This window comes from Molothrus aeneus, chromosome 11 (assembly GCF_037042795.1).
Source record: "Molothrus aeneus isolate 106 chromosome 11, BPBGC_Maene_1.0, whole genome shotgun sequence".
In the NCBI taxonomy this organism is placed as follows: Eukaryota; Metazoa; Chordata; class Aves; order Passeriformes; family Icteridae; genus Molothrus; species Molothrus aeneus.
The window spans coordinates 14,634,465-14,661,219 of record NC_089656.1 but is presented as its reverse complement, the minus strand read 5'-3'; the positions used below and the strand labels follow the sequence as shown (position 1 = coordinate 14,661,219).

General features: G+C 51.7%; 4 protein-coding genes and 2 non-coding genes across 9 annotated transcripts in view; 3 read left to right on the top strand and 3 right to left on the bottom strand.

Moving 5' to 3' along the window:
- Positions 1 to 375: 375 nt before the first annotated feature.
- PLLP (plasmolipin) lies at positions 376 to 3,487 on the bottom strand. Of its 2 annotated transcripts, none has more exons than XM_066557449.1 (4): positions 3,464 to 3,487; positions 1,583 to 1,756; positions 1,088 to 1,207; positions 376 to 1,002 (listed from the first exon to the last, which is right to left on the bottom strand). In XM_066557449.1, the coding sequence occupies exons 1-4, from the start codon at positions 3,470 to 3,472 to the stop codon at positions 889 to 891; spliced, it is 417 nt and encodes a 138-aa protein (XP_066413546.1). In that variant the 5' UTR covers positions 3,473 to 3,487; the 3' UTR covers positions 376 to 888. The 2 variants fall into 2 exon arrangements, with proteins under 2 accessions (XP_066413546.1, XP_066413545.1); XM_066557448.1 differs by lacking the exon at positions 3,464 to 3,487 and adding an exon at positions 3,047 to 3,184.
- A 518-nt stretch (positions 3,488 to 4,005) lies between these two features.
- Positions 4,006 to 4,088, top strand: TRNAL-CAG (transfer RNA leucine (anticodon CAG)). Its single transcript has one exon. It is a non-coding gene; the product is annotated as a tRNA-Leu (tRNA).
- A 152-nt stretch (positions 4,089 to 4,240) lies between these two features.
- On the bottom strand, positions 4,241 to 4,323 carry TRNAL-CAG (transfer RNA leucine (anticodon CAG)). The gene has a single exon. It is a non-coding gene; the product is annotated as a tRNA-Leu (tRNA).
- A 1,024-nt stretch (positions 4,324 to 5,347) lies between these two features.
- On the bottom strand, positions 5,348 to 8,246 carry THAP11 (THAP domain containing 11). The gene has a single exon (XM_066557149.1). The coding sequence runs from the start codon at positions 8,162 to 8,164 to the stop codon at positions 7,433 to 7,435; it is 732 nt and encodes a 243-aa protein (XP_066413246.1). The 5' UTR covers positions 8,165 to 8,246; the 3' UTR covers positions 5,348 to 7,432.
- On the top strand, positions 8,148 to 18,863 carry CENPT (centromere protein T). Its single transcript, XM_066557148.1, has 12 exons — positions 8,148 to 8,486; positions 9,175 to 9,301; positions 9,837 to 9,930; positions 10,102 to 10,235; positions 11,031 to 11,064; positions 12,064 to 12,206; positions 12,663 to 13,088; positions 13,642 to 13,842; positions 14,472 to 14,559; positions 15,828 to 15,992; positions 16,731 to 16,835; positions 18,462 to 18,863. The coding sequence occupies exons 1-12, from the start codon at positions 8,163 to 8,165 to the stop codon at positions 18,583 to 18,585; spliced, it is 1,965 nt and encodes a 654-aa protein (XP_066413245.1). The 5' UTR covers positions 8,148 to 8,162; the 3' UTR covers positions 18,586 to 18,863.
- A 2,141-nt stretch (positions 18,864 to 21,004) lies between these two features.
- The window catches only part of RANBP10 (RAN binding protein 10), a 63,253-nt gene continuing 57,502 nt past the window's right edge, over positions 21,005 to 26,755 (top strand). Inside the window, exons 1-2 of one of the 3 annotated variants that reach the window (XM_066557247.1) lie at positions 21,005 to 21,209; positions 22,074 to 22,185. In XM_066557247.1, coding sequence (XP_066413344.1) covers positions 21,005 to 21,209; positions 22,074 to 22,185 — 317 coding nt within the window. The remainder of the gene's footprint in view (positions 21,210 to 22,073; positions 22,186 to 26,755) is intronic. The other 2 variants (XM_066557250.1, XM_066557248.1) reach the window with 2 other exon arrangements.

Here is a 26,755-nt window from a genome sequence, read left to right as displayed (position 1 = left end):
CCTGAGGCCCTGATCCTGCCTGTGTTCCCAGAGCCTTTGCAGACTTGATTGTAATTTCTGAAAATGACCTGCAGCTAATGGGCAAAAGTGACTTGCTGGTAAATTGGGTGAACTCAGGACTGTGTGGTGCTGAGCCAGGAAGAGGGAGTGATCAAAGTCTTGGCACCTTGTTGGTGTTCTTGTGGTCTTGGCTGCACACTCTGAGCGTGTGTGTGCATAAAGCAATGAGAGGTGAACCCTGTGGCCTTTTTCCTTCCATAGCCCACATGGAGTGGAAAGGAACAGCCACCTCTGCAGTGACATCTCTGCTGTCCCCACCCTGCTGTGTGCGCTACTTCCTCACAAAACAAGTTTTCTCATGACAGACTCCAGTGCTGGATTGAGGAATGTTTTTATTTAAAGCATAAAATTTCTATTCAAATTGTTAGAAATCAATACAAGAGCAGTTATGACTGCTTCTCTTGCTTCACTTCTCATCTTCCAGCTCTGCCACTGTTTCTGCACCCCGTTAATTACATTACTTACACTGTAGCTGTGAATGAGCAGAGAGGGGATCCTGGGCTTGGGTTAGTCAGTTTTAGTATTGCACGGTGCCAAAGTGGCTGAGGCCCCTGAGTGGAGCTGCTGTGGTGAGGATCCAGATGAGCCCCGGGGATGAGCAGGAGCTGCAGCCCCAGCGAGTCCGTGTCCCCGTGGCGATGCTGTGGGGTCGTGCTGTGGGCACGTCAGCTGGGAGCATCCTCAGAAACCACAGGGCAGCATCCACGTCAGCCAGTGCTGCCAGCACAGGCTGCTCCCACAACGAGCCCTGGTGGCACACGAGGCTCCGAGCCTGGCACAGGCCGGGGCAGGGTGGCCCCGGGGTGGCCGGGCTCTGCTGCCCCCTCCTCACGCGTGGTCGCTCACTTGGCTGGTGGCCGCGTTGCTGCCCAGCCCCTTCCAGGCGCGGAAGCTGAAGAAGGTGCTCACGCCGTAGGTGATCATGGTGACACAGGCGAAGAACTGGAAGAGGAGCACACATCCATCCCCGTGTGAGCCGGGGGCTGCCCCGGCCCGCGGCCCTGCCCTCCCTCCCGCCGGTACTCACGGAGGCGGCGGCTCGCCGGTTGTAGTCCCACTGCCGCCAGGACGTGGGCTGCACGGCGGCCGCGCACGTCACGAAGGCGGTGAGGTACAGCACGGTGGCCACGGCGTTGCAGATCATCAGCTGGGGAACAAAGAGGAGCTCCTGAGGTCTCGGCTCAGGCTCGAGCATGCTGGGGCAAGGCAGCAGCAAAAGGCTCGGGTTCACATTCCTCCCCTTTCCCCAGGAGAACGCATTAAATGCTCCCCAGGTTGTGCTGGGAGGTTTCTGGATGAACCCACAACTGCAGCAGTTGGTGGCTGTAACTTTCTGGATTGACACAGGACTTTCTGGTTTGAGCATTTTCTAAGCAATTCAAGGGCAGAATGAAACAACGTCACTGTGCAAAGTGCAGGGGACTTGGTTCCATCAGCCCAGAAGAGACTGAAGCCTTCCCAGACTACCTTTCCAAGATGTTTCCCTCTTGGGATCCCCCCTCATTCCCTCTCATCTACGCACCAGGAGGGGCCAGGGGACCATGTAGAACTTCTGATGAAGCTGCAGGAGGTAAGTCACCAAGAAAAGGAGTGTTAGGATCCAGAAGAAGAGGGACACAAACATCACCCAGCCGTACGCCGCGTGCAGGTGATACGTTGTGGCCGCGATGAGAGACCACACCAGCAAACCGAGCACCTGTGGGGGGAAAAGGGGAACCTGTTCAGGGGCTGGCTCCTGCAGGGGGAGCACAGAACATCGCTCACAAGCCCAGGCACACCAGCACCAACAGCAGTTGGGTTCCCCTCACTCCAGGAAGGGCAGGAGAAGGGCTCCTTGGAAAGCCGCGGTGCCCCTGTGTAAGCCCGCACCGCCCATTGTCACGGAAGGAACACAACAGCCTTTGTCCTGCCCGCATCCAACGCCCTGGCTGCCCCGACAATGCCTCCTTGTCTGTCCATCCATTTCTAACACTCGTGATCACAAAATATGTGCTGGGGAGAAACATGCAGGGGGCTCCTGCCGGAGTGGGAGGTGGCACGCGTGAGCTGCTGCCGGGGGAAAGCAGGGGGAAGGTTTAACAGTGTGGGCTGAGCGCAGAGGTGGGAGCAGCTGCAGAGCTGGAAGGTCTCGGCTGCTGGCCTTGCTTCCATCTCTCTTTCCTGGCGCTCCTACAAGGCACCCGCAGCAGCATCCTGCCCAGCCCCTACCCTGAGCGTTTGTCCCTATGCCACCACCAGCTCAGCCATGCCCAGGGGCTGGAATCTGGAGCCAGGAGCCAGGAGCCGGGGCTGCGCCAGCTGTTTCACAGTGGCTGCTCAGGGCACATCCCACAACGCTGCCCCGAGGAGAGGGGACGAGCGAACAGGCTCCCAGGCCCAGGGCAGCACCGTGGGCAGGTCACGAGTGGCCCAGTCCGCAGCCGAACTCCCTCCCCCGTGTGTTCATGCGGCATCGCGGTCCCGGGGACAGCACCAGCGGGAGATTCTTGTGGCTGCCTCCGATGCTGAAGCAACAGGCAGTGATGCTGCTGCTCGATATGATGACAAAGACCCTTGGGCTCCTCTGAGAGCCGGGGAGGACAACCTGGAGAGCTGAGAGTGTTCCAGGGAGTGTGAGAACCTCAGGGGCACCCCCAGCACAGCCCCCCTGGAGTCACCGGGCTCCACACCCCCCGACCCATCGGCTGTGCCCTGCGGAGATGCCCGCACGGATCAGCCCGTGCCTGGCACTGGGAACCACCCGGCACTGAGCGGAGTTACAACCGGCAAGCGGAGTGAGGACGAGAATCCGATTTTTCCTCTGGTTTTAGAGGGAAGGAGGAGAGAGGAGGCTGCACTGTCTTAGGGTTGGAGATTACCCAGATTAGACAGCGGAGATGGGGTCGGAGTGGCAGCCGAAGAGAGCCCGGGCTGTTTCCAGCTGAAGAAAAGCGCCCAAGTGGGCGATGCCCTCCCCCCTGCGCCGCGCCCCCTCCCCGGTACTCACGGCCTGGGCGCACATCAGCCCCCCGAGCGGCGAGAGCAAGAAGGAGCCGTTCAGGGCCGGGGGGGGGCCCGGCGAGGCGCTCCGGGCTCTGGCGGCGCCGGGCAGCCCCGCCATGCCGCGCACCGGCCCCGGGACGGCCCCGGCACGGCCCCTCCGCGGGCGGGGCGCGGGTGGCTCCGGGGCGGCCGGGCTGACCCCGCCGCTGCCCCCGCCCCGCCGCCCCCGGCAAGCGGCGGAGCCTCCGCCCGGCGCCGCGCTGCGCTCCCGGTGTGCAGCCGTGTCCCCGTAGCGGGGCACCGCCGACAAAGGGTGGCCCCCACCGTGACAGTGCCCGCTCCCCGTATCCTGGCGATGCTCTGCTGGAGCAGCCCAGGGCACCGGAACCTTCCGTGCAGCCATGTCCTGCTCGGTGCTCACCGGGGACATTCGGTGGCCTCCGGCGCATCCCGGTGCCTGACGTTGCTCCTCTGCGGGGGGCCGGGTGACACGCGTCTCCTTGTTAAATCCTGAAATAATTTGGGTTGGAAGTGATCTTAAGGCAACTCGTTCTAGCCTCCTGCCATGCAGGGACACATTCCACTAGAGCAGGTTGCTCCAAGCCCTTGGACTTATTCCAACGTAGCCTTGAACACTTCCAGGGACAGGGCAGCCGCAGCTTCTCTGGGCAATCGGCGTAGCGCCTCATCAGCCTCCACCCTGGGAGATTCCTGTCAGCCCGTATCTCGGGCTGGTCCGGGTCACTCCGGGTGACAGGAGGACCCTCTGGACGGTCAGCCACTGCTCCCAGTTTGGTGTCATGCGCCCGGGGCGCCCGGACCCCATCACGCAGGTGGTTAATGCAGCCCGTGGCTCAGGGCTGGGCCCGGGGCTGTCCCGGGGCTGTCCCAGGAGTGACCAAACACGACAGCTCAGATGGGATCTGGGATGGGAGGCGGGTGCAAAGAGACAACTCGCAGCAGGTCAGGATGGCCGAGCGGTCTAAGGCGCTGCGTTCAGGTCGCAGTCTCCCCTGGAGGCGTGGGTTCGAATCCCACTTCTGACAGCTACTTTTGCGCCGCCTGCGGGCGCTTTTAGCTGCGGAAGGCGGACGGGAGCGGGAATGAAAAAAAAAAACCCCAAAACTGACCAAAAGCGCGTAATTAAAAGCAATTAACTAATTAATTACAGGCGAGCGTACCGCAAAAATATTCGAGCTGTCAGAAGTGGGATTCGAACCCACGCCTCCAGGGGAGACTGCGACCTGAACGCAGCGCCTTAGACCGCTCGGCCATCCTGACACCGCTGGCTTCCCTTGGCGGCCTGTGCTAGTTTTGAGGGCATTGAGCGAACGTTCTGTGGGTTCTATGAGATCACGGGCTGTGACACCGCCCTGCTGTGACGCCACCCTGGGGAGCTTTTTCCTAAGCCCGAGCACCCTCTGCGTGAAGCACCTTTCCCTAACATCCAGCCTAAACCTCCCATGGCACAGCTTCGGCCATTCCCTCAGGTTCTATCCCTGGTCACAGACAGCCAGCGTTGCCCCTCTGGTGCCCCTCCTGAGGAAACTGAAGCCCACAATTAGCTCTGACCTCAGTATCCTTTGTTCCAGGCTGAACAAGCCACTCCTCACATGGCTTCCTCTCTAGACCTTTCACCATCCTCACAGCCTCCTTTAGATGCTCTGTTACAGCCTTAGATACTTCTTGTACTATGGTGCCCAAATCTGCTCCCAGAACTTGAGGTGAGGCTGCACCAGCACAGAGTGGAGTGGGACCATCACCTCCCCATCCCACAACTGCATTTAACATTCCCAGTTCAACCCAAAAATGGGATGGTTGAGGCATAGCTGAAATTTTTTGCTGCATACATTTGCTTGAGACTAATAGCTCTAAACCAATCTGAAACCAGGAACTCTGGCAAGTGGAATTACAAGTTCTAAGAGTATATGCAAGCTCTTCCCTACACTAGGCTGGTTCATGGGAGGCCATGCCTTCTCCTTCCTCCACCAGGCATTAGACAGGAGAGTCATGCTGGGGGAAGCCCTGGGGGAAGCCTGGTTCCCTGCTCAAATCCCTCCAGGTTGCACAGAGAGCACCCTCTGACTGATGGCTCATCAAAATGGCTGCAACCTCTGCGCAGGTAGGTGTGTGGTACACTGAACTGACCTCAAACTCCTCTTCCTCACCCTTCATGAATGTAAAGATATTCCTGCTGTTCCAGCTGTGGAGCTGACAATGAAAAAAAAGGTGTTACAAAAGAAAAGACAAAGCTACAGCCACAACCTTTCAGAAATATATATAAAAAACACAAGGAGACAGGAAATGTAAGAAAACAAAATATACTTTATTAAAATTAAGCATGTTAGCACCTCAGTGTAACCTGGAGAAGTCAAACAGTCCAGCAGGTAACCAGTCCAGCAAGGCCAAATGGCTGAATATCCTGAAGTGCCTCCTGATGGTAGAAAAAGTACCATGACTGTCAGGACATGCACGCTCTGAAAGGGCTCAGAAGCACAACCAGCCTCGTTTGTGAGGAGGGGATGTTGTGCTGCCTACTGTCTTGATGGGAGCCTCTAGAACTGCTGGACCAATCACATATGTTAGATCCCATGGTGGAGCAGGTATCTGCTTGTCCTACAAAAGAAACCAAAAACAAACCCAAAACAACAAGCCAAACCAACCAAACGAAAAAATCGCTGCTAACTCGACTCGCAGAAAAATCAGTATAGCACAGAGCTGGAGCGCCACATATCAGATTGGAGAATAAATTAAACTGAAGTAACAGCAAGGACTTGGTACATGGATAGACATGTAGCATCCTCACAGATGACCATCCAACTTGGCACACACGTTAATAAAAAATGATCCATGCATCACATAGCAGGCTGTGACAACCTGGAGCTGAACTGGCTTCAGGATCTACAGAGAAACCTCCGGCTACAAAACCCCACGGTGCCCTTTTGTTCGGTTGTATACAGTGTTGAAGCTGATGGTTGTAAAGCTACATTAGCCAGTGTTACAAAGATTACATAATTTCAAACTAAAGATACTTTTTACATTTAGAAAATACCTCTATAAAATTTAGTAAAAGTGACATCCCAATCTACTGAGCACAATGCACTCCGGTTCCAGAAGGATCTCACAGAGCCAGGGAACACCTGGGAATTCTTCCCTCCAAGGTGAATATGGGCACACTGTGGTGAAGTGCCCTTTGTTCTTAACATCCATCATCATTTTCCACTGCCACAGGGCCATGCTGGGGCACCACACACTCCCCTTCTCCTCCTCCTCCTCCAAACTGCTGAGGGATGTGTTCCACCAGCCAGGCTGGAAGTGCATAACCAAGCCAAACTCGTGGCTTTGCTACCCTCACTCCACCCTCTTTCTAGCCAACGCTGATTTGGTTTCCTGTTGCAGAAAGTGAAGGGACTGATGCTGGCTAGAAACAGAAACTACACAACCATTCCACATAGATTTGTTACAATACTCGTAAATCTTGGTTTAGAACACACAAGCAGGTTTTAGTATGGTCTTGCCTAATGTACAGATTATTAGTCATGCCAACTAGTTTAGGATTAGACAGGAAAGGTTTGCAACCACTGCAGGTAAAGTCACTTCTGTTTCATCCTGGATCTCAGAACGAAAGCCAAGGATTGAAATTCCAATGTGTTACAAAGCCTCCATTTCATTAGAGGGAGTCTTAAGCCAATGAGATAAACTACAGCTGTTAAGTGCCACCGTGTTCCTTGTACCAGACTGTAATCCTTACTGGTGTCAAGAGCATGGAGACATCTGTAACCAATTCACACACGCTGCAGAGAAAGCAGAAACTACACGGTACAAGAACACTCTTTAATCTGGGGGTTCTGTCACGCTAGGAACAGCAGTCTTTTATGGCATCAGTAATTTACTGAAGAAACACATCACCCTGAGAGGGTTTCTAAAGCTTTCCTCCACTGAGCGAGGCTGAACGCGACATCGCCGACCATCCTGTGATGGGGACAGCGCCCACGGCAGTCGGACACGCCTTCTCCAGGGTAGTGTTGCTGTTACCTCACTTGACACAAAGCGAGTTTATTTGCTGAAAACCGATACCCTACGTCCACTTAGTGACGGCTCGGGTCCCATCCACGCTACGTTCCGACGCCGCACACAGCGGGTTTGATGGGCCCGGGGCGAGGTGACACCGGAGACAACGTCGGGGCGATAACGGCGCTGGGCACCGAGCTGATCCAGTCCAGGCAGGGGAACCCGACGGCCTTGCCCGGCCGGGGGCTGCTGTGGCGTGGGCTGAGCCGGGCACGGAGGGGCCGCGGTCCATCCCATCTCTGCCGTGCCCGGCACCGCAGCGGGGGCGGCGGAGGCTCCGGGATGGAGAGCCCCGCTCCGGGCCGGGCGCCGGCAGCGCTCAGAGGCCGTGGCGCTTGCGGGTGCCGGCGCTGGCGGCGTGGAGCAGCCGGTCCTTCTCGCGGATCTCCTCGCGGAGCTGGGCCTCGGCCAGGCGCAGGCGGCGGATGCTGCCCTTCATCTCCTTCATCTTCACCTCCAGCAGCGCGATGATGTCGCGCTGCTCGTTCAGCTTCCTCAACAGCTCCTCCGACGTGGTGCCCGACGACAGCGAGTATGAGTGATCGGGGGGGCCGCCCTCCACCGGGCTCTCCTCCCCCGCCGCCGCCGCCGCCGGTACCGGCACCGGCAGCCGCACGGGGCTGGGCCCGATGGTGGCGGCGGCCCCGAGCTCCACCTGCACCGTCAGGTCGATGGGCTTCACGTCCTCGGCCGCGCCCCCTGCAGGGGCCTCGGCGGCGGCCGCGGGGCCCTGCGGGGCGGCGGCGGCGGCGGCGGCGGGGCGGGGGCGCCGGGCCCGCTGAGCCTTGCGCTCGTTGACGCCGCGCAGCGGGAAGATGGTGGGGACCCGCACCAGGTAGGACTTGCGGCCGCCCTGGAAGTGCTCGCTGCAGACGCGGTGGCCCGTGGTGGGCTGGAAGGTGCTGAAGCAGCCGCTGACGCCCGCCCGGGAGACGTTCTTGAGCCAGAGGCGCCGCAGCTCCTCGTCCTTGGGGAAGGTGTAGAAGTGCAGCGCCTTGTCGCGGTGCGAGTTGTTGTAGCAGCCCGGTACGCAGCAGGTGAAGCCCGGCATGGCCTCGCGGGGCGGGGGGACACCCGCGGCGAGCGGGGCGAGCGGCCCCGCCGAACTACAGCTCCCACAAGGCCCGCGCGGCCTCTCGCCGCCGCCGCCGCCGCCGCCCCGGAACTACGCGGACCACAATGCACCGCGCCGCCGGCGGAACTACCCGCCCCACACTGCGCCGCGGCCCCTCCCGGCGCGCGCGCGCGTCTCGCGAGAGGCGGCGGGCGGCGGGAGCCGTTCGGCCGTTACCGGGCCCGCCATGGCTGACGGGCGGTCCCGGGCTAGGCCCGGCCTCAGGCGCAGCGGCCACAACACGCGGGCGGCGGCACAGGTGCCCCGAGGGATCTGCAAGGGCGGGCGGGAGGGGAGGAAGAAAAGAAAGAAGGGAGGAAAGGAGAGTCGCTGTTGGGATCGACCGTCCCATGGGACTCGGCCGGTGCCGCCCGCCCGGTCGCTCCCGGTTTGAGACAGCAGTGATGCCTCTGAAGCAGGAGCGGAGGCTGCTCCCTCACCCTTGTTCGCCTTTAATCGTGGAAAACGGGCCGAAAGGCCTGACCCAAAGGCGCTCGGCAGGTTTAGGTGGCGGCTGTGCTCTGAGGCTACTCAGGATTCCGTCCACAGGAGGGTTTTATGCTGGAGCCCCCCTGGATCATTCCACAGGAGGGTTTTATGCTGGAACCCCCTGGATGATTCCACAGGAGGGTTTTATGCTGGAGCCCTCCTGGATCATTCCACAGGAGGGTTTTATGCTGGAAGCCCTATGGGTGATTCCACAGGAGGGTTTTATGCTGGAACCCCCTCTGGATCATTCCCCCAGCTGATTTGTCTCCCGTCCACACGGGAAGTGCCACCTTTGTCAAAAAGCCAACAAGCGCAATTTCTCTTTGGAATTTGGAAAAAGTTTCTTACCAGCTTGCCTAGCTTGTTATTAGAACATGGGTGGTGGATGCTTTTGATGTTGCAGTCTTTAATAATGAAAATTCTAGCTTTGAATTGCTTGTCTCTTGATTTCCCTCTAGACTGGATCGAGTGTAGAAAATAAGAGTAAATCTGTCAGGAGCACCTTGGCAAAGCAGAGACTGGGAGTGTTCCCTGATCTCAGAAATGGCACCCCACGGCTTATGCTCAAGAGAGTCATGCAGAACCGTAAGTGTCTTTTTTTCCAGGAGAATTGAGAACAGAAAAACAATGGTTTTGGAAAAGTTAAGAAAACAGAAGGTGTTCCTTGGTGGCCCATTATCCTTTCCCCATTACACAAAACAGAAATCAGATTGTTGTATGACTGATTTGTGTAACAGAGGAGTCACTGCAGGGCACCTGAATGCAGAATACAACTGCTTGAGAGATCAGGCCTTGCACTGGTGAAATCAGAGCTTTGAAGATCCCCTTCAAAACCCTCTTCACTTGGTCTTCTTATCATGGTGACTGAGCACATAATCCTGGTGCTGCCTTTGACTGTAGGTTCAGGTGTGAGTTATTCTGCTGCAGTGCAGGGAACCCCTGTGCTGCCCCCTGTCACCACTGGCTTTGTCACTGCCAGCCTTCCCAGGAGTAGAACCCAAACAGTTTTCATTAGGTCTTTATTTTCACCTGCTAGCAAATGTTATTTACAGCCTGTAGTATAGGTGTGACATTCTGCTGTATTGAACTGAGGAAAGGAAATGTTCTGGTTTGTTGGCAGAGCCCCAAGTTTCACCGCTGGCACCTCAGATATCTAACCATGAAGACACAGAAGAAGCTCATTCAGAAGTCCCACCTAAGAGGGTTTCTAGCATGTGAGTAGGGTTTTTTTATAATTTACACTTTTATTACACTATTATTAGAGCTGCAGTTTCTGTGGTGGGATTGGGGAGCAGGACTTCTCTACTTGTGTTTCAGTGATCAGAATTGCATCTTGTCAGGTGGGATTATCAGAAATTCCTCTGCAGCTTGGTTTGTTTTGGCAGGGGGGAATTGCAGCTGCCAGATGTTGCTCCTGAGGACACATCTGTCACTGTGTTCCACATGAAAAAGAAGAGAAGGAAATTCAGCATTTCTGAATTTGAGAAAGCAGCAGAGAGACGACTTCCCCAGTACCAAGGTAAGGCTGCAGTCAAGAATTACCTTGCTCAGTGCTGCATTTGCTGTCAGCTGGTTCTCACCTGCTCAGCTCAGTTGTCAGGAGCTGCCCAGTTGTAGGTTTGGAATCCAGATTGCAATATCTCATACAAAGGGGAAAATGGAGAAAGTAAAAGCCCCCATCCTATCAAATTTAAAATAAACCTTTTAAAGCCAAGTTCTAGGCTCTGCCATGACTGTATGTAATTTCCTGACTACTTTTGCAACTTGGTGCTTTTTGAGCTTTGAAGTGTCTCCAGAGGAACCCTGTCTTCTTCTCAGTTCTAGAAACTTTAAAATACAAGCAGCTGCATACTTTCCATTGCAATTATATAAAATAATGATAAAGTTCTTTGTGAGCAGAACGTGTTTGAGTTCCAGTTTCATCAAGAGGTGGAATAGGTATCTGTGTAAAACTCCAGATGTGTTTGGGTTGGGTTGCTAAGAGTGGTTGTGACCAAGATCTAACATCTTGTTATCAGTGTGGTAAAAGTAAAATTATTAAATCTGAGAGTATGTGCCATGTTAAATTTTCATTGAAATAACTTATTTTCTTACCCTTTCAGAAATTGCTTATTAGATTTCTAATATACAATTCTGAAATGTAGACAAGAAATGGTAAAATGACCCCATTATCTAATTCTGTTTGCACCAAAGTAATGGTGTTTGAGGATTGTAGCATGGCTGGCTCTGAAAAGAGGAAGATCCCTTGGGATGTTCCTGTAGCCTGGTGTGTAAAGGGTAATTCCTCAACTAATGTGCCATCCACTTTTTCTAGCTCAGTCAGCGTTGGACAGCACAGTTATGACTCGGTGAGTTTAACCTAAAACGTCTTAAATTCTGTCTGTTCTGGCTGTGATCACATCTGAAGGGGTGAGGAACAGTGCAGATGCCTGGGTTCATGTTCAAGACCTGTGTTAGTGTTATAACACAGGCATCTGCCCCTCTGCTGATGGAATTTCAAGATGTTGCACCACACACCTTTTGATTTTCAGAAACTGTGCCTCTGCACTGTGTGCCTGGGTTGGTCTAGCTTGTATTGCTACTATTGCTCCTCTTTTCACTTGCTTGGATCATTCCTTTTTTCCTTTTGTTCTCATGCTTCCAGCAGTAAATCAGCACACAATATACCTTAGAATATTATGTAAATCAGCACACAATATACTTTAGAATATCATGTAAATCAGTACACAATATACCTTAGAATATTATCCCTGCCTGTTCATAGTTTTATTACATCAATTGCATCTATGCAGTATTTTCTGGACTTTAAAAGCTTTTTAGTGAATCAAAGAATTTACTTTCTAGTGTTGCCTGTGTACTTTGCAAAGGACCCTGGCCAAAATCAGCCCAGCCCAAAATCACCTTACTCACTGCAGCCCTTGCCTGGGGTGCCACACAAGATGCTTTTTGGGGCTGCATTTTGTATTTCTGTCTTTGAACCCTCTGAACCCCCTTTTTAACTGGCTTGCCTGGAGAGAGGGGCAGGAGGTCATTGAGCATGGCCAGTCTTCAGGGTGCAAAACACCTGCAGTAAGAAACATTTCCTATGCTTTAGGTGTTGCTATCAGCTCTCTCTTAAACCAGTCACAGTGTGTTGGTAGCTGTACTTTGCTGAGGGTATTGATAATAAGAAGATTCTTAAACTTATTGGGAAGTTCTCCTACCATTCCATTGTTGTCTAGGGTATATCTTTACTCTCAAATTTTTTTTCCCCTTTTTATTTTTTTTTAAGATTTATAAAATTCCATCATGTATTCTGAGGGGGAAAGCGGGGTGTGTGATTGTGACATTTTCCCCCCTTTTTACAGGTCCCTTCGTATGTCTGTGGGTTCCTTGCTGGCCCCAGACACCGTTGAGAAGAGGGGCTTGCTGCGGAGGCCCAAAACCCGCAAGGCTGTTGACATGCAAGCCTTTGAAGGCAGGGTGGAACAGAACCTGCTGAAGAGCAAAGGTTTCTTTAGTGCTGTTATTTCTCTTTTGGGAGGCAGTGCCTTACTTTAAAGGGGCTTTTAGAAGCATTTACTGAAGCATGGTCTGTATTTTTAGAATTTCAAATTTACTAACACATTGACAGAAATAGAGTGGGATTTGGGAGGCAAGATTAGAATGAGGTTCTGCCTTGACAGTTCCTTTGATTCTATGCAGTTAAATGTGTACTTTGCCCAGTGTGGTTGTTTAAACCACAGGAATTGTTGGGGATCATCTTCATCTGTGGGTACTGAGGTCTCTATTGTTTGGTAGGGAGAGTTGTGGGCACAGAAGTGGGGTCATACAGTGTCAGTGTTGGATCTGTTGAGGTTGGTTGAATGACTTAAATCATGAATTACACAAGTCCTGGTAGTATAGTGTGTCCCTATGACCTTGAACAGTTTTTCACACAAAATTTGTTTTAAAACTTTCTCAACAGGACAGAATGATCTTGTGGACTCACAATCTGCATCTGGGATTCGAACAAGCATGCTGACCAGTGATACAGAAATGATGATGAATAGCACAGAGCTCTTTGTTCAGCCCCAGCTGGATGAAGAGAGCCAAAATAAATTGTCTGCTCTTGAACCCCAGCTGTCAGATTCAAAAACTTCAGCACAGAGGAGCCCAGTTTCTGATGCAGCTCAAGAGGCAGCAAGGCTGGAGGGCCTGGTATCCAGTGTGAACACAAACCAGGGAACCAAAAGATACTCCAAGAGCTCAAGCCTTGATGATGAGCATCTTGACAGAGTGACTCATGTGTCTCCAGAAACCCCTGAAAAACAGGGAGAAGAAAAGCAAGATCACTCCCAGCAGAGTAACCCAGGGGCACAGATTTCTGTTACTGAAGAAGAGGTGGTTTGCAGTGAGTACTGTGGGTTAAGGCTTAGCAGGTGTTATCTGAACTCACAGCGTGGTTGAGGTAGAAAGGGACCTCAAGGTTATTTTCTCCTGCCCCTTTGCTCTGGCAGGGCCACATAGAGCAGGTTGCCCAGGATCCAAGTGGCTCTTAGGAGTCTCCAAGGGTATTGACTGCAAACTGTCTTCCTTCTGTTCAGATGGAGCCTCTCATGTTCCAGTCTGTGCCAGTTGCCTTTTCTCTTGGCACTGGGCATCAGTGGGAAGAGTCTGGCTCTGTCTGCCCTACACTCTGCCTTCAGGCACTTGTGTATATTGGTAAGATCTGCCCTAAGCCTTCTCTCTAGGCTGAACAGTCCCAGCTCTGTCAGCCTTTCCTTCTAGGAGAGATGCTTCAGTCCTTTAACTGTCCTGGTGGGCCTTTGCTGGGCTCTCGACTGTGTCCATCTCTCCTTTGTACTGGGACCCCAGAAGTGGGCACAAAATTTACTAGTGGAAGTTCCAGAATCAGGCAAAGATCTTTGTTTCAGTGCTTTATTTTTTCTGTTTTGGAAATCTAGAACGTGAGATTACCAGAGGCATTGGAGCTGAAAGTCTGGGCAGGCACTCTCATGCCTTTTCCTCATCTGAAAAACCTGAGATGACTCCAGTAAGTGAAACTGAACAAGAAGATGAACTACAGGACCAGGCTATGATGCTGAATTTGGATAGTTCAGTGGAAGAGCCTGCTGAGGATGAAGCTGAACACCCTGCAAGTGAAGGTAAGGAATCTGCTCAGCATCTCTGTTATATTGTTTTCTTTCCTGCTCTCGCTTGTTAAGAAGTGAAAAAGTTCAAGAGTGAAGTTAATGCAGATTAGACTTGGAGGAAACTGCTATGGGTTCATAGCAGAGAACAGGTGAGATGCTGATAACAGGAGCCTTGTCTGGAGGGACTCATGAAAATCTGCAGACAGGGAGAAGTTTATAGTCTGGCCCTTGCAATGTGACTCTGTAGCTCAGCTTGTCCCTTTGGCCAGGAGAATTTGCCAGTGGCTTAGCAAGATGACAGAGGTAACTTCCAGACTTTGCAGTTCTCTCTGGTTAAAAAGGGTGCAGCTTTGTGGCACCCTGAATTAACGCAGCCATCAGCCACTGCAGTCTGGTCCTGAGGTGTGTCCCTGCAGCCTGGCCAGCCAGCTGGGCCAGCCCAGGGGCCCAAGGGAGCCACCAGCCCGTGTGACAGGAGCTGGGGGGTGGCACTGCAGCAGCTGTGCTGGCTCAGGGTGCTGTGGGGCACAGCCAGAGCACAGCCATGTGGGGAGCTGGCTGGGTTTCTCTCTGCTGTGGCAGCACTGCCTGCTCCAGGAGCTCTGGAAAGACACTTCATTTCCTCCAGTACTTTTTTCCAGAGGTTTCCATGAAGACTCCTGCGTTCGTCCGTGCTCCAGCCCACAATCTCCTGCTGTCAGCAAAACCTGCACAACCTGCTGCTCCCAGGTAAGCCTAGGCCTTGTCCAGCCTGGCAGAGCTGGGGCTGGGGGCAGAGCAGAGCCTGGCTTTGCCAGCTGCTCTGGCAGCTGCCACAGGGAGTGAGCAGTGCTGAAGTCTTTGAGTGAATGTCAGTGCTCTTCCAGGGCAGTCTGATGCCTTGAGGCTTTCCAATGAACCTTCTTGTAATATTTTCTTGTGCTAAAGGCCAAAACTTTTCCTAGGAGTTTTTCAATTGGTAAGCCACTCTGGAGCCATAGACTCCAGTAAGGGATGCAGAGGCCCTTGCAGAAGAGGGGGAGTTACAGATGGCAAGACACTGATCACATGGAATGACATACTTGTATTGACTGCAGAAGCCTAAAGCTGTGTGCAGTTGCCATGTGCTGACTAAAATGGAGCTCTCTTAGAGGCAGAAGGTGAACCTGTCCTCTGCATTACTCCAAATTAATTAACACTTGCACCCTCTTGACTAGAAATTTGGTTTCATCAGAAGCACTAGCAGTGGGTCCTAGGGAACAGGAGGAATCTTCTAGCCCATGACTTTAAAGCTTTGTCTATTAAAGCAATAAACAAGAAGACAAAATTCTTTTGTCCACATATGGGTGGACTGGAGAGAGTCAAGTGATCCACACACCCTCTCTAGGGTTTTGCATGTGTTAGCCTGAGATTCTAGTTTTTTTCTGTTGTTTTCCAATTACATATGAGTGAATCCATGGATTTCAATTAATTGTTCCATATTACATTTTTTCCTATTTTAGAATGGAAGACAATTGTAATTTCCTTTAGGACTTACAGCCTTGTTTAATGGAGGGGTGGGAAACCCTACAAACCACAAAAAAAGCCCCCATTGAAGTTTTTAATAGTGTAGAAGGATTCCCTGCAGAGCAGCTTCCCCTTCCATAGATGCAGAGGTGACCTGTGGTGCCTCAAACTTTGTGCACTACTGTAAAGGGAATACTGCAGGGATGCAGTGGAAACTGCAGTCATGTGTGGCAGAGAACTCCAGTTTGCTGACAGTGTGTTACATGAACACTCTAGAATCAAGGCAACTTGAGCCTGGATTGCTTCTCTCAAGGCCATGATGCCACATGAACTGTTTGCAAACTGCCCTGTGTGGGCATGACAGTTTTGAAGAATCGGGAGGGAGAAAGAATGAAGAGCTCAAGGTAGTTCTTATCCCTTCCAGTTCAGGTTAGGGTTTCTCCAAACTCAGCTTGGTGTTCTCTGCCTCTCCCTTCTTCATTCAATGTGTGATTTTTCAATTTTCCTCAAAGGTCTCCCCTGAAGCTGCTGCAGCCTAAGACAGTTCCAAAGAGATTGGGAACATCCCAGAAGAAGCCACGGGAGCCTCAAGTACCAAGGAGTTTGATAAAGGAGATATTCAGACATTTTGCTAAAATGCCAGTAACCAGAGATGCAATCCAAATTGTTGAAAAATGGTATGTAGCAACAAACTGCTCTTTCCATTATTTTTACTATTGAGTTTTTTTCCTTTCTTTTCTCCCCTGAAGTAAACTTGTTGAGAGTGCTACTGACAAGCTGACAGCCATCTCTCTTCAGCTGGAAAAAGTCTTGGGAGGCTTGATAAAAATGGGCAGAAATGTGGAAAGTGCTGTGCATTGCCATGTGGGTATCTGATCAGTGCTGCCTTTCAGGAGCATCTGGGTTTTGTCCCACCAAATTGTAGCACACAGATTGTCTGTATCAATTTCCATGAGCAGGGTGGCTCTGGACAATGGCCATTGTGCTGGGCACAGTGAGGGTGTGCCATGTTTCACTGGAGTCCAGGTTTCTCAGCTTTTTGCACCCTTGGACCTTGTTGCTTTCATGAGGAAAATCTGTGTATTGTCTGAACATTGTCACTGCAGCAGCCAATATCTGCCCCTCAGTACTGATTTCTCTGTCACTGGTGTCAACCCCTGCTCCTGCAGCTGTGGGAAGTTTGGAAAGGGTTCTGGTTGTGCAGCTGTTTCACAGCTGTCTTGGCACTGAAGTTCCAGGGAGCCTGGGTTGAGAAGCCAAGCTTTGTTCATGGGCTGGAGAGTTTCTTCTCCCTCAGCTTTCCCTGGCAGGCTGTGACCTGCACAAGGAGCAGTTCTGGTGCAGCTTGCCCTGCAGAAGGGGGTGAGTAGCTGGTATTTATAGCAGCTTTGATGTGCTTTGACTTCCCCCCTCAGCTCAGACAGATACTTCAAGCAGCTGAGTGATGATCTGGAAGCTTACAGCCACCATGCAGGGAGGAAGACAGTGGAGGCAGCTGACCTGGAAGTCCTCATGAGAAGGTAATGGAAGGGTTGTTACTAATCTGCAGTCATGTTTGGTGGTGCTTTGATAGCCCAGAAACACCTGGTTGTTGCCAGAATGTGCCACCAGCAGTGTTTGCATAGGAAGTGTGGGATCTGGGATTTACTCTGTGTGAGGCCACTTCTGTCCCAGGAGACATCCCTGGACTTGGGTTGCACCACTTGGTGATGGTGGAAGGGCAAGGGGAAGTAGTGAGGGGTTGTGAGTGCAAGGAGTCATCTGAGGAACCAAGAGGAGAGTGATTTGTGTAGAATGTGTAGAGGAAGTAGAGAAATGCTAAGAGGGAGGCTGGGCTGCACTGTTTGCATCCTCCAGTGAGCTCTTTGATAAAATCATCTGCAGCTGACACTCTGAGCATTTTCACATGTCCTGCTGTCTCTTTTGGTGACTTGCTCTTCCTGCTACTGCACAAGCTGATCCTTGGAATCCAAACTGACAGTTCCTCTCAAGAGCAGGAGAAAGAGCCCCCAGCCTGGGTGGGCAGGGCTGGCCTCTCCTAACAGCAACCTTCCTGGACAGCAGCCTGAAGAGCTGTTCTCAGAGCTGCCTCACTGCTGTTCTGTCCTCTGTACATTCACAGCTGCCCCAGCTCCTGCCTGGATTTACTTTATTCTGTGACCAAAACACAAGGGATTTATTCTTTTTGTGGAGGCCCTCTGTGAGGCCTGAAGCAACCCACCACTTTTCATTTAAAGTCCTTACTCTGAGTGGTTGTTCTTAATCTCCACTGGAAGAGTTTCAAATGTGAAGTTAAAGTCACCTGGGGGATAGTACAGGGCACAGCTGATGACTCTGGCTTTGCATGGGCCTCTGTAGGTGAGCTGGTGCTGCTGCTTAAAAAGAATAATCTGTTGTCCTGATGCAGAGGTTTTGTTTTCCCACCTGACCAGGTGTGTGCTGAGGTATGAACAGGCCAGGAGGCACAGTGGGTTACTTGTCCTGGTGTGAGAATTCCATGCACTTGTTGTTTCACCTTGTTCTAGATGTCTTTATGCCTTTTTACTGCCTCATAAAGAAATCAGGAGTTGTTGCTGGCTCATTGCATAAGAACAGCATCTCTCTTCCTTCCACATGGGAAGTATGAATAAATTTTGCACTTCCTTTCTTTCTACAAAACTGGGAGATGCTGATTTTTTCAGGCCAGTCAGCTAAATGGTGTACAGGAAAACTCCATAGCCTACCCAGCTGGCAAATGCCAACCACCTCTGAGTTGTGACTGTAAAAAAATCTGGGTACTGAGCTATTTCCTTCTCTCCCATCATTCTGTGCACATCTTCAAAGGGTAGAATTTATCCCGTGGTAGGTGGATTGTGAATTTAGAAAGAATGAGCCTCTACTTTGGTCCTGATCAATACAGATGAATATCCCCATGGTAAACAGTGGGAAGCTGCTCTGCAGGACCTCTCTGGGTCTGTCTGCTCTGCTGTGTGGGCAGTCCTGCATGGCACCTGCAAACACGAGTCTGGAGCTGTTTGTCACGAGCAGTCAGAGCATTTCAGCTCTTAAATGCAAACACATCACTGCAAGAAAGCTTTACTGTGGCATTGAGTGGAAACACATTTCACTAACAGCTCTTGTTTCTTCCCTGCTCTCTCTGGCTGAAGGCAGGGGCTGGTGACAGACAAGATGCCTCTGAGGGTGCTGATAGAGCGTTACCTCCCCCTGGAGTACCGCAGGCTCCTGATCCCCGTGGCAGTGAGTGGAAACAAAGTGCTGCCCTGCAAGTGAAGGTGCAGGGCTGCCCCTGGCCTGGGCTGGTGGCTGCTCCCAGGGGCTGACTGCCTCTGGGTTCTTCATGTCACTGCTCCAGGTGATGCTTTTCCACATGCACCCAGTCAGGCAGCCACTGCTGGATGTTCTCCTGAGGGCAGGCAGCTTGTGTTGTGGCCACCACACCACCCTGCTGGGTCTCACCAGCCTTTGTTACAAGTAATTTGACTCTCCATATTTTTATATGTTACCTTTGGATACTTGTACAGCTCTGATAAATAAAATGTTACACGGGGGTTTTTTTTGTGATGCCAATGCTGTTTATGCCAGTGAGCTGAGAGGCTTCTGCATTGTGGTGTTCAAGTTGTTCCTAGCAGGCATTTGGGTGCTCTTCATGCTAGCCATGGTGCCCCTTTGTTTTCCACTGGTGTTCCTATGCAGGCAATTGCTGCTTGGAGGAGCTGGTCCATGCTGTGCTCCTCACACAGGGAAACAAAGCAAAACTTTTGTGTGTGGTTGTACTGCTTCCAGGGAGCCTAAACCACTCTAGGAATGAGATCTGACCCAGCAAAGGGTGCCAGGGCGTGTAACTTTGTAGGATAGTTCAGAAGCTGGGGAAGAATAATACCTGTCACATGTACCAGTTTAGAGGGATGGAGATGGATACTGGATTTTCTCTTCAGTTCCTTCTGGGCAGTCAGTGTGGCACAAGTTGTTTCTCCCCATCTGAGGCTGTCCTAAATCCTGCTGCAAGTGTGGATCCTCCTCCCCTCTGGGTTATGCTGTGGGTGCAGTACAGTCTCCTCAAACCACAGCCACGTGGCACAAATTTATAGGGACTCCTGGAAATCCAACCCAGCTCTTGGCAGCAGGGCTGGAGGTTAAACAGGTTCTGAATAACACTGAAGGAGGACACAATGGCCAGTGCAGTTAAAATCTCTTCAGCAGGCAGTGCCACTCCAAATGGCAGGCATTTTTCAAGGATTTTTTCAAAGCATAATTCCATTACTACAACAAAGAGCATTTTTTGCTGATACAGTGTGACTGAAGTGTTGGAAAGAGAAGGGTCCTTTGAGAAGCTCTGCTGGAAGCAGTGTCTGCATGTCCTGCATGGGTGGGATTCCCTTCTCCAGGGTGTGTCAGAGTTCACTTTCTTCTCAGCAGGAGCTGCAGCTCCCGAGGGGAGGAATGGAAGCAGGCAGTGCTTTGCACCCGCTGCCTGCCACATGTTGGGCTGACACTGGCGTTGGATGTTTCATGGGAATTCTTCAACTCACTGGAGCCTTTTCCTTAGGCTGGGTGTATTCCAAACAGTTGATACCTGTTTGGCAGCCTGGAGCCTCAGAGGCTGTAACTTTTTGTATCCAACTGGCTTGAACGGATATCTAAATATATATATATTACAACTATAGATGTAGTCTAAATATAAAATCTAAATATATAACTATATAAATACTCTTCACAAGGAAGGGAAGATCATTCTGTCAAGAGTACCTTGTGTCAGACCTGTAACTTCAGTGCAGACCAAGAGAATGCAGCTCTTGCCTTAAGCAGGTCCCCAGTTGCTCTGACAGTCACGGCTTTGGAATGATGACAGGCGCCTGTTTATTGCTATGGAGACATGGAAAAAGAATGGAAACATGGAATTACATGTGTCATACACAGAAGAATGAACTCATACTAGAAGTCTGCTCAAGGATCTTGTTTTTCTTCCTGCTGGCCGTGGCTTCACAGCAGTAGTTCAGTTTTTGTGTACTCTCAAGGCATAATTGCATTTAAATTTTATATATATATATATAAATACATACAAAGACTGTGTAGCCATATGGATCCAGCTGGGACTCGAAGGATCCTTTGTGAGCTGCAGGGCTCAGCCGGGGTCCCTGGTCCCCCGTCCCTGGCAGCGGAGCCGCCGCTGCTCCCGGTGCTGTCCGGGCTGTGCCCGCTCCGTTCCGCCATGGCGCGCGCGCTCCGTTTACCCATCGCCATGGCAACGGCCACGCCCGCAGGACCCCCTCGCGCGCCGCCATAGCTGCCCACGCAGCGCCTGACGCGCGGGCGCCGCGCGGTGGCCGAAACCGGCCCGTGAGCGGAGGGGGCCGGCGGGCTCCTGCAAGCGTTGGGCGGTCCTTGGGCTCCGCGCTGCCGCGGAGCACGCTGGGAATGGGAGTCTCGCACCCTACGGCGCTGAAGGGAGCAGAGCGGAACGGGGACACGGTTCCCAGCGTGCAGCGCGCCGAAGGGGGGACGGGGCTTTGCACGCTCCGCCTCTCGGGAGTTGTAGTCTCGGCGAGAGACAGGGACGGGCGGACCGGAGTGACGAGGACTGCGCTTCCCGTCGGGCGGCGCGGCCCCATTGTGGGCACGCTCGCAGCCCATTGGCTGCCGGCCGCGGCCGGGCCTCGCTCCCCGCCCGCTGACACAAAGCGGGTCCAAGATGGCGGAGGCGGGCGCGGGGAGCCCGCACGGCGGGGACGCGGCGCCGCCGGGGCCGCCCGAGGAGCAGGAGCTGAGCCGGCGCCTCCGCCGCCTCTACCCCGCCGTCAACCAGGACGAGACGCCGCTGCCGCGCTCCTGGAGCCCCAAGGACAAGTACAACTACATCGGCCTCTCGCAAGGCAACCTGCGCGTCCACTACAAAGGTGCCGGGCTGGGGCGTCGGCGCCGAGTTCGGCCTCGGCCCGGAGCGGGACGGCCTCGGCGGGGCCCTCCGGGCGCGGGCTGAGCCGGCAGCGGGTCCGGCGGCCCCGGGGCAGGGGCGCCGGGGGCAGCGCGGGGACGGGCGGCGCCGAGCTCCGGGCTCCGGGAGCCCGCTCGGCCCCGAGCCCCGGCTGGGCTGCTCGGGCCGGGCTGCCGGGGCTCGGGAGCGGAGGCGCTGGGGAGCCGGGGGCTCTGCCCGGCGGGGTGTGTGGCCTTATATAACGCTGTGCTGTGCCGCTGGACCGGGCCCGGTGCGGGCAGACCGGCTGTTTACTCTGTCATCCTGCTCAAAGGCAGCCCAGCGCTCGGATGGCCCCGACACGCTGCCTGCCTGGGCTTTGGCTCCTCGGGTTTACACCACTGAGCTGCTCGCTGACTTGTAGTGCGATGTTTTCCTTGCTCGCTGTTGGAGCTGTTCTCCCTACCCACCCAGCGGAGAAGAGATCATTCCTTTTCCAGCCTGGCTAGTAAACACTGATGTCATTCCCTTCTTGTGTAATCATTTTTGTCTTCTCTCTGTGTACATTGGTCTTCAAATTGTGTCTGTGGGGAGGGAGAGAGGTGTTACTGAGAGTCTTTCTCAAAAACTTCCTGGTGAAAACAAAGGGAAAGCTGAAATGCTTGTGCCGTAGGAATTGTTCTTGGTGGCAGTGCAGAGTTGTGTATGCTGGTTCTCTGGAACGTGTACTTTAAATGGCTGGCTCCGTGTAGAAACAGATCCCTGCTGGCTTCAGACAGCGAGGCTTTAGATCAGGATACATGAGAGGCCAGATCCCCTCAGTACTTACATTTCTGTTCTTTCTTAGGTCACGGTAAAAATCACAAAGATGCTGCCTCGGTCAGGGCCACTCACCCCATCCCTGCAGCCTGTGGCATTTATTACTTTGAAGTGAAGATCGTCAGTAAAGGTAGAGATGGGTAAGTGCTCCTTGCAGCCCAGTGCCTGGGATGTGTGGCTGGCAGCTCTGCTGGACTCTGGCCTCCTTTCCGGAAGGGTTCCAGCTCCCTGTTCCAGGCAGGCACAGCACGGGCAGGTTTTGTCTCCTGCTGAATGGATCCAAACGAGGTGGAATGCCCTGGAAGCAGAGGCACTGGCACAGCTGTGTCCTGAGCTCTTGGAGATGGGGACTTCTAAAAAAAAATTCAGTAGATTGGGGGTCTCTGGTGTGATATGAATGAAAGTAGGTTTTCTTCTTGCTGGCAAGGTCTGGTCACTCTGGTTTCTGGAATTGTGATGCCTCAGAAATGAAGTGAAGCAGAAGGGAGGAGCCTTGAGCTTAATTTTGGACTGCTGCAGTGGTGTTGATGTGGTGAAGAGTACTGGAACACTGGGGAAAGCAGTAAAGGGGCATTTATAACAAGGTCTGGAGTTCTCTTGTTAATGTGGATTTAATTTTTACTCATTATGAAGGTGTCAGTCTGCTCTGTGTGGATAGCCCTGGCATTGTTTGTTGTTAAATGATGAATATGGCAGGAATATTATCTGGAAGGCAAAGCCACACAGGAGGAGGGATTTGGTGTAATTAATTAATCCAGTCCTTCAGGTGTGACATTTGAACTCCAACCAGTTTAAGGGTTGTGGAGAAGGCAGCAGATGTTCCTACTAAAAACCAAACAAAAGTGACAACTTGTTACAGTTGATTTTTTTTGCTATCGTTGTTGAAGTGAGAAATGGCCTACTTGTAAAGGGACTTGGAAGGATCTCGGTTTGTGCTGCATTTAGGCCCTTGATAATTACTAGGTTATCTGCAAAGGTGGATGCTGGGCTGTACTCCTCATAAATGCAGGGAAAAGACCATCCTTATTCCTTCATTTCACTGACCTGGCTATTAACTGCTTGTCTGTTTTGAAACACTGCCCTTGATTAGTTTATGTAACTGCTAAAATTGAAATAATTTGCAGTGAGCTTCAAGACAATTTTCCAAAGAAATCACATTACAAAAGGTCACTGAACAGCACTTAATCTTTACTGCAGTCTAGATCAATCTTAAAGGGAGATAATGGATTTTTCTGCTCGTCTCCCAAGATCAGAGTTTTCTGTTTTAACAGCTTGTTGTTTTTATTATATTCTGTAATTACAGTGATTTTCCAGGAATAATTAATTCCAAAGAGACAGACCCGTGTGTGTTAACACAACAACCTGAACAGGAGCTGCTGGTAGCTCTGATCTGAGGTTGGGCAGTGGAGGGGCTTTGAGAGCCTCCCTGATGTCTCAGCCATTCCTGTGCCATGTTTTTCTTATGCTGGTCGAGACAGATCCAGCTTTTATCTCACATAGGGTGGTGCTGGGGATTTGTGGTTGTGAATTTCCACTGTAGCTGCTGCCTGGCTGTCACTTGAGAAGGTGTTTTTGTGTATCTCACCTTTAATAGTTTGAATTGTTCCTGCTGGAGGCTCAGTGTGTTGTACTGGTGAACTGTGGCAGGGATCTCTTCTGGGGAGGCTCCCCAGTGTTGATTCCATCATGGTGATGTCAGTTCAAAGGATTGATTGAAGGTGCAGACGTCTAAAGAAGGGATTGAGGGAATGAAGTTCTGAAGCAGTGTAAGTGGCAAAGCCTGTCCCTAGGAACAACACTTTAGCAAGGGGAGAGGAAGAGAAATCCTTCTTTCAGAATGGGTGTTTCAGCCTCTGCCCTAGAGGTGGTTATTTGACTTCTGTGTGAGGTAAGGATGTGCAGTTATTCCCTGTGTATCTCCTTCCGGAGTTGGTGATGGCATTTCACATTTAGGTTTAAAATCTGAGTGATTTGGTTTCAAAACAAGACTTACTCAAGAAAGGCTTTAGTGAATTGAATTTCAGGAAGTGTTGAGGAGTCTGATTTTGCTCAAAGCTGTTGTCTTCCTGTGCTCAGCATTGTTAATTTAGGGCACTGCACTCTGGTTAGATACTGATACTTGCTAATAAATAGCAGAAATGAAGGTTTCAGATAAGAAATGGGATGGAACCTCACAGTGGCTCTTAATGGAGAATAAGAACCCCAGAGCTCACCCAATGCCTTTCTGCAGCCTGCCAAGGGAAGTTGCCTGTGTGTGACCTGCTCTGATAAGAGGCTTCTTGAGCTGGCATCAGGCAGTGCCATTTTGGATTGGTGATGTCACTGTGGGAGAGAAACCTGAGCTATGGAGATGACTCGGGTGTCAGGACCACCTTTTTATCCTCTCCCCTGCTTTTCATTGGACTGAGGGGATTTAAAACCAGTGTGCTCTGGTTCTCTCCTGTTTTCTCCCAGTACATCATATCCTAGCAGGCAGAGCACACATCCCTGCCTCCTGCTGTTTTCCAGGCTGAGAACTCCTGTGCTCACCCCAGAGCCAGCACAGGGGAAGAGGGAAGGAGGGATTGCAGCAGCACAGACACAAGGTGCTTTCTCCTGCCACAGCTGGTAGAAAAACTTCTTTTGCACTGCCCTGTCTCCCCTGTGCCTTAATGCACCTGCCCCAGAAAGGTGCTTTTGTTAAAGAAGCAAACAATGATTTATGAAAGCTCTGCCTTTGTCATCATTGGACTTTTCTCCCTCAGCATTGGTAAAATCCTTTGCTGATGGATATTTCAAAGCAAGTACAGCATCCAAAAATTCCATTTAGTGCATGTAAGAAACTTTTAAGACTGATCAGGCTTTCTTAGTTTTGGATTTTCCACTGCTCATGAGATAAAACCACAGTTCTTTGAGAAGGACAAGCATGATTCAAATTTACTTTTAGTTGAACAGTAGCTATTTTTTATCCTGGTGGATTTAGTCTTAATTGATAAGAGGTCATGTTTATTTACTGGGGTTTTTTTTTTTGTGTAGTTTTGTTTGGTTTTTTGGTTTTGTTTTTTTTTTTTCTGGGAGAGGGGAGGCTTCCAGGATACCATTGAAAAATTGTCTTGACAAGATTTCTAGGTAGCATGGAACAAATCAGATCTGTCAGTCTGTTGATCTGTTGCTACTTCTTGAGAGGGGAGATGGTTCTTATCCTCAGAGAGCAGAGCAGAACTCAGTTTGCAGTCTCTGGTCCCAGCCCTCCTGTCACCTCCTTGTCTGTGCTGAGCACACAGGGAGTGGTTCTACAGCACTTGGGGATGATACATGTCAGGGCTGTGGGATTCTGCCCTTGCATTTGCTGTGTGTTTCTACCCCTTCCCTCATGCAGACACACTGCTGCCCTGTCCTATGGAGAGCTGGTTCAGGGAGATAACTGGTGGAAGGCTGGCCAAAAAATAATGGATGATGATTTCATCTGTTGATGTCACTGTCAGAAATTACTCCTTTTTTTTTTTCTCTTTAAATTGAGGTCTACTTTTCAAGGTTCCCTTTATTAATTGAAGGCAAGTCAATGAAGGGATGGCCTGAGCTGGCAGACAAAAGGGTAGGGTTGCAGCAACCCTCAGTCCCATTCAAAGGGTTGTTGAAGAGTTTTGTTTTAAGACTTGCTGGTAGTTAATTCCTGAGCCATTGTGTGCTTGTCTCCTGAGTGTTGTCAACTGGAACAAAAGGACAAGAGGCAATGGGTTCACAAGTTGTGGCAAGGGAAATGCCAGCTGGACCTAAGAAAGAATTTTCCTTTGTGAAGATGGTTGTGCTCCTGAACAGGATGCCTGGAGAGGCACTGGCATCTCCCTCATCACATTTGCCTGGGGGAGCCCTCAGTCTGCTGCCTGAGAGATGTTTCAGAGTTCCTTATGCTTTGGGCAGAAGGGTGAAGAAAGAGTGTCCCAGGGTCCCTTCCTGTCCAAACCTCTCCATGAATCTGTGGTTGGCTTGCTTCCAGCATTCCTCAGATGAGCAGATTGGCAGAAATGCCTGTGACTCCTCTGTTCCTGAGCTGCCACAAATAACTCAGGCTTTCATCCCTGTGCTGTTCATAACAGCTCAACCTTAGCAGTATTTGAAGGCCTGAACTCTTGTCCTCTCTCCCTCCAGTACGTGGTTCTGCTTGGTGGTGATTTGTCAGCACATCTCACAGCCTCTGTTCCCCCACTCCATGATCTCTGCTTGGTAAACAGGAACAGGGCCAGACTCACCAGGGCAGGGCAGCCAGCCCACAGCTTAGAGGCTGTTGTGACTCAGGAGGACAAGTCATCCTTGTTGTCCTCTTTGTGCTGGGGCACCGTGAGCTGTCTGTGGGTGACACTGTGTGTTCCTGACCACCAGTTTGGTTTCTTGACTGGTTTTACCTCCCCCAGCCACGTGCTGGGATTGTGATGGAGTGTGACTGGGGAGGATGTTGCAGAGGCCAACCCTGATGATGCATGGGTTCTGAATTCTGGCAGAAGTCACCTGTCCTGCTGCCTCCTCTCCATTTCTGAGCTGCTCCTGGAACAAACAGCCCAGCAGGCTGTGGATTGCCATTGCTGTCTTTTCTGGGACTGCTTTAGTCTTGGATAGCTGCTTACTCATGGGTGCTTTGGTGTGCTGGCATCCTGACCTCTCTGGTGGGGACAGAGTGACTCTGTGCAGACACAGCAAGTGTGCTCTGTGGGCAGAGGAGGTGCCAGGGCGGCC

Bases quoted from the DNA above. Each gene is read 5' to 3' on its own strand.
- CENPT (XM_066557148.1), top strand. From the start codon at position 8,163: ATGGCCTCGCGGGGCGGGGGGACACCCGCGGCGAGCGGGGCGAGCGGC. The intron at 8,487-9,174 runs GTGCCCCGAGGG...ATTTCCCTCTAG, and splicing joins ACACGCGGGCGGCGGCACAG to ACTGGATCGAGTGTAGAAAA. The intron at 10,236-11,030 runs GTAAGGCTGCAG...CACTTTTTCTAG, and splicing joins ACGACTTCCCCAGTACCAAG to CTCAGTCAGCGTTGGACAGC.
- THAP11 (XM_066557149.1), bottom strand. From the start codon at position 8,164: ATGCCGGGCTTCACCTGCTGCGTACCGGGCTGCTACAACAACTCGCAC.
- PLLP (XM_066557448.1), bottom strand. From the start codon at position 3,160: ATGGCGGGGCTGCCCGGCGCCGCCAGAGCCCGGAGCGCCTCGCCGGGC. The intron at 1,757-3,046 runs GTGAGTACCGGG...TTCCCCCCACAG, and splicing joins GGCTGATGTGCGCCCAGGCC to GTGCTCGGTTTGCTGGTGTG. The intron at 1,003-1,087 runs GTGAGTACCGGC...CTCCTCTTCCAG, and splicing joins ACCGGCGAGCCGCCGCCTCC to TTCTTCGCCTGTGTCACCAT.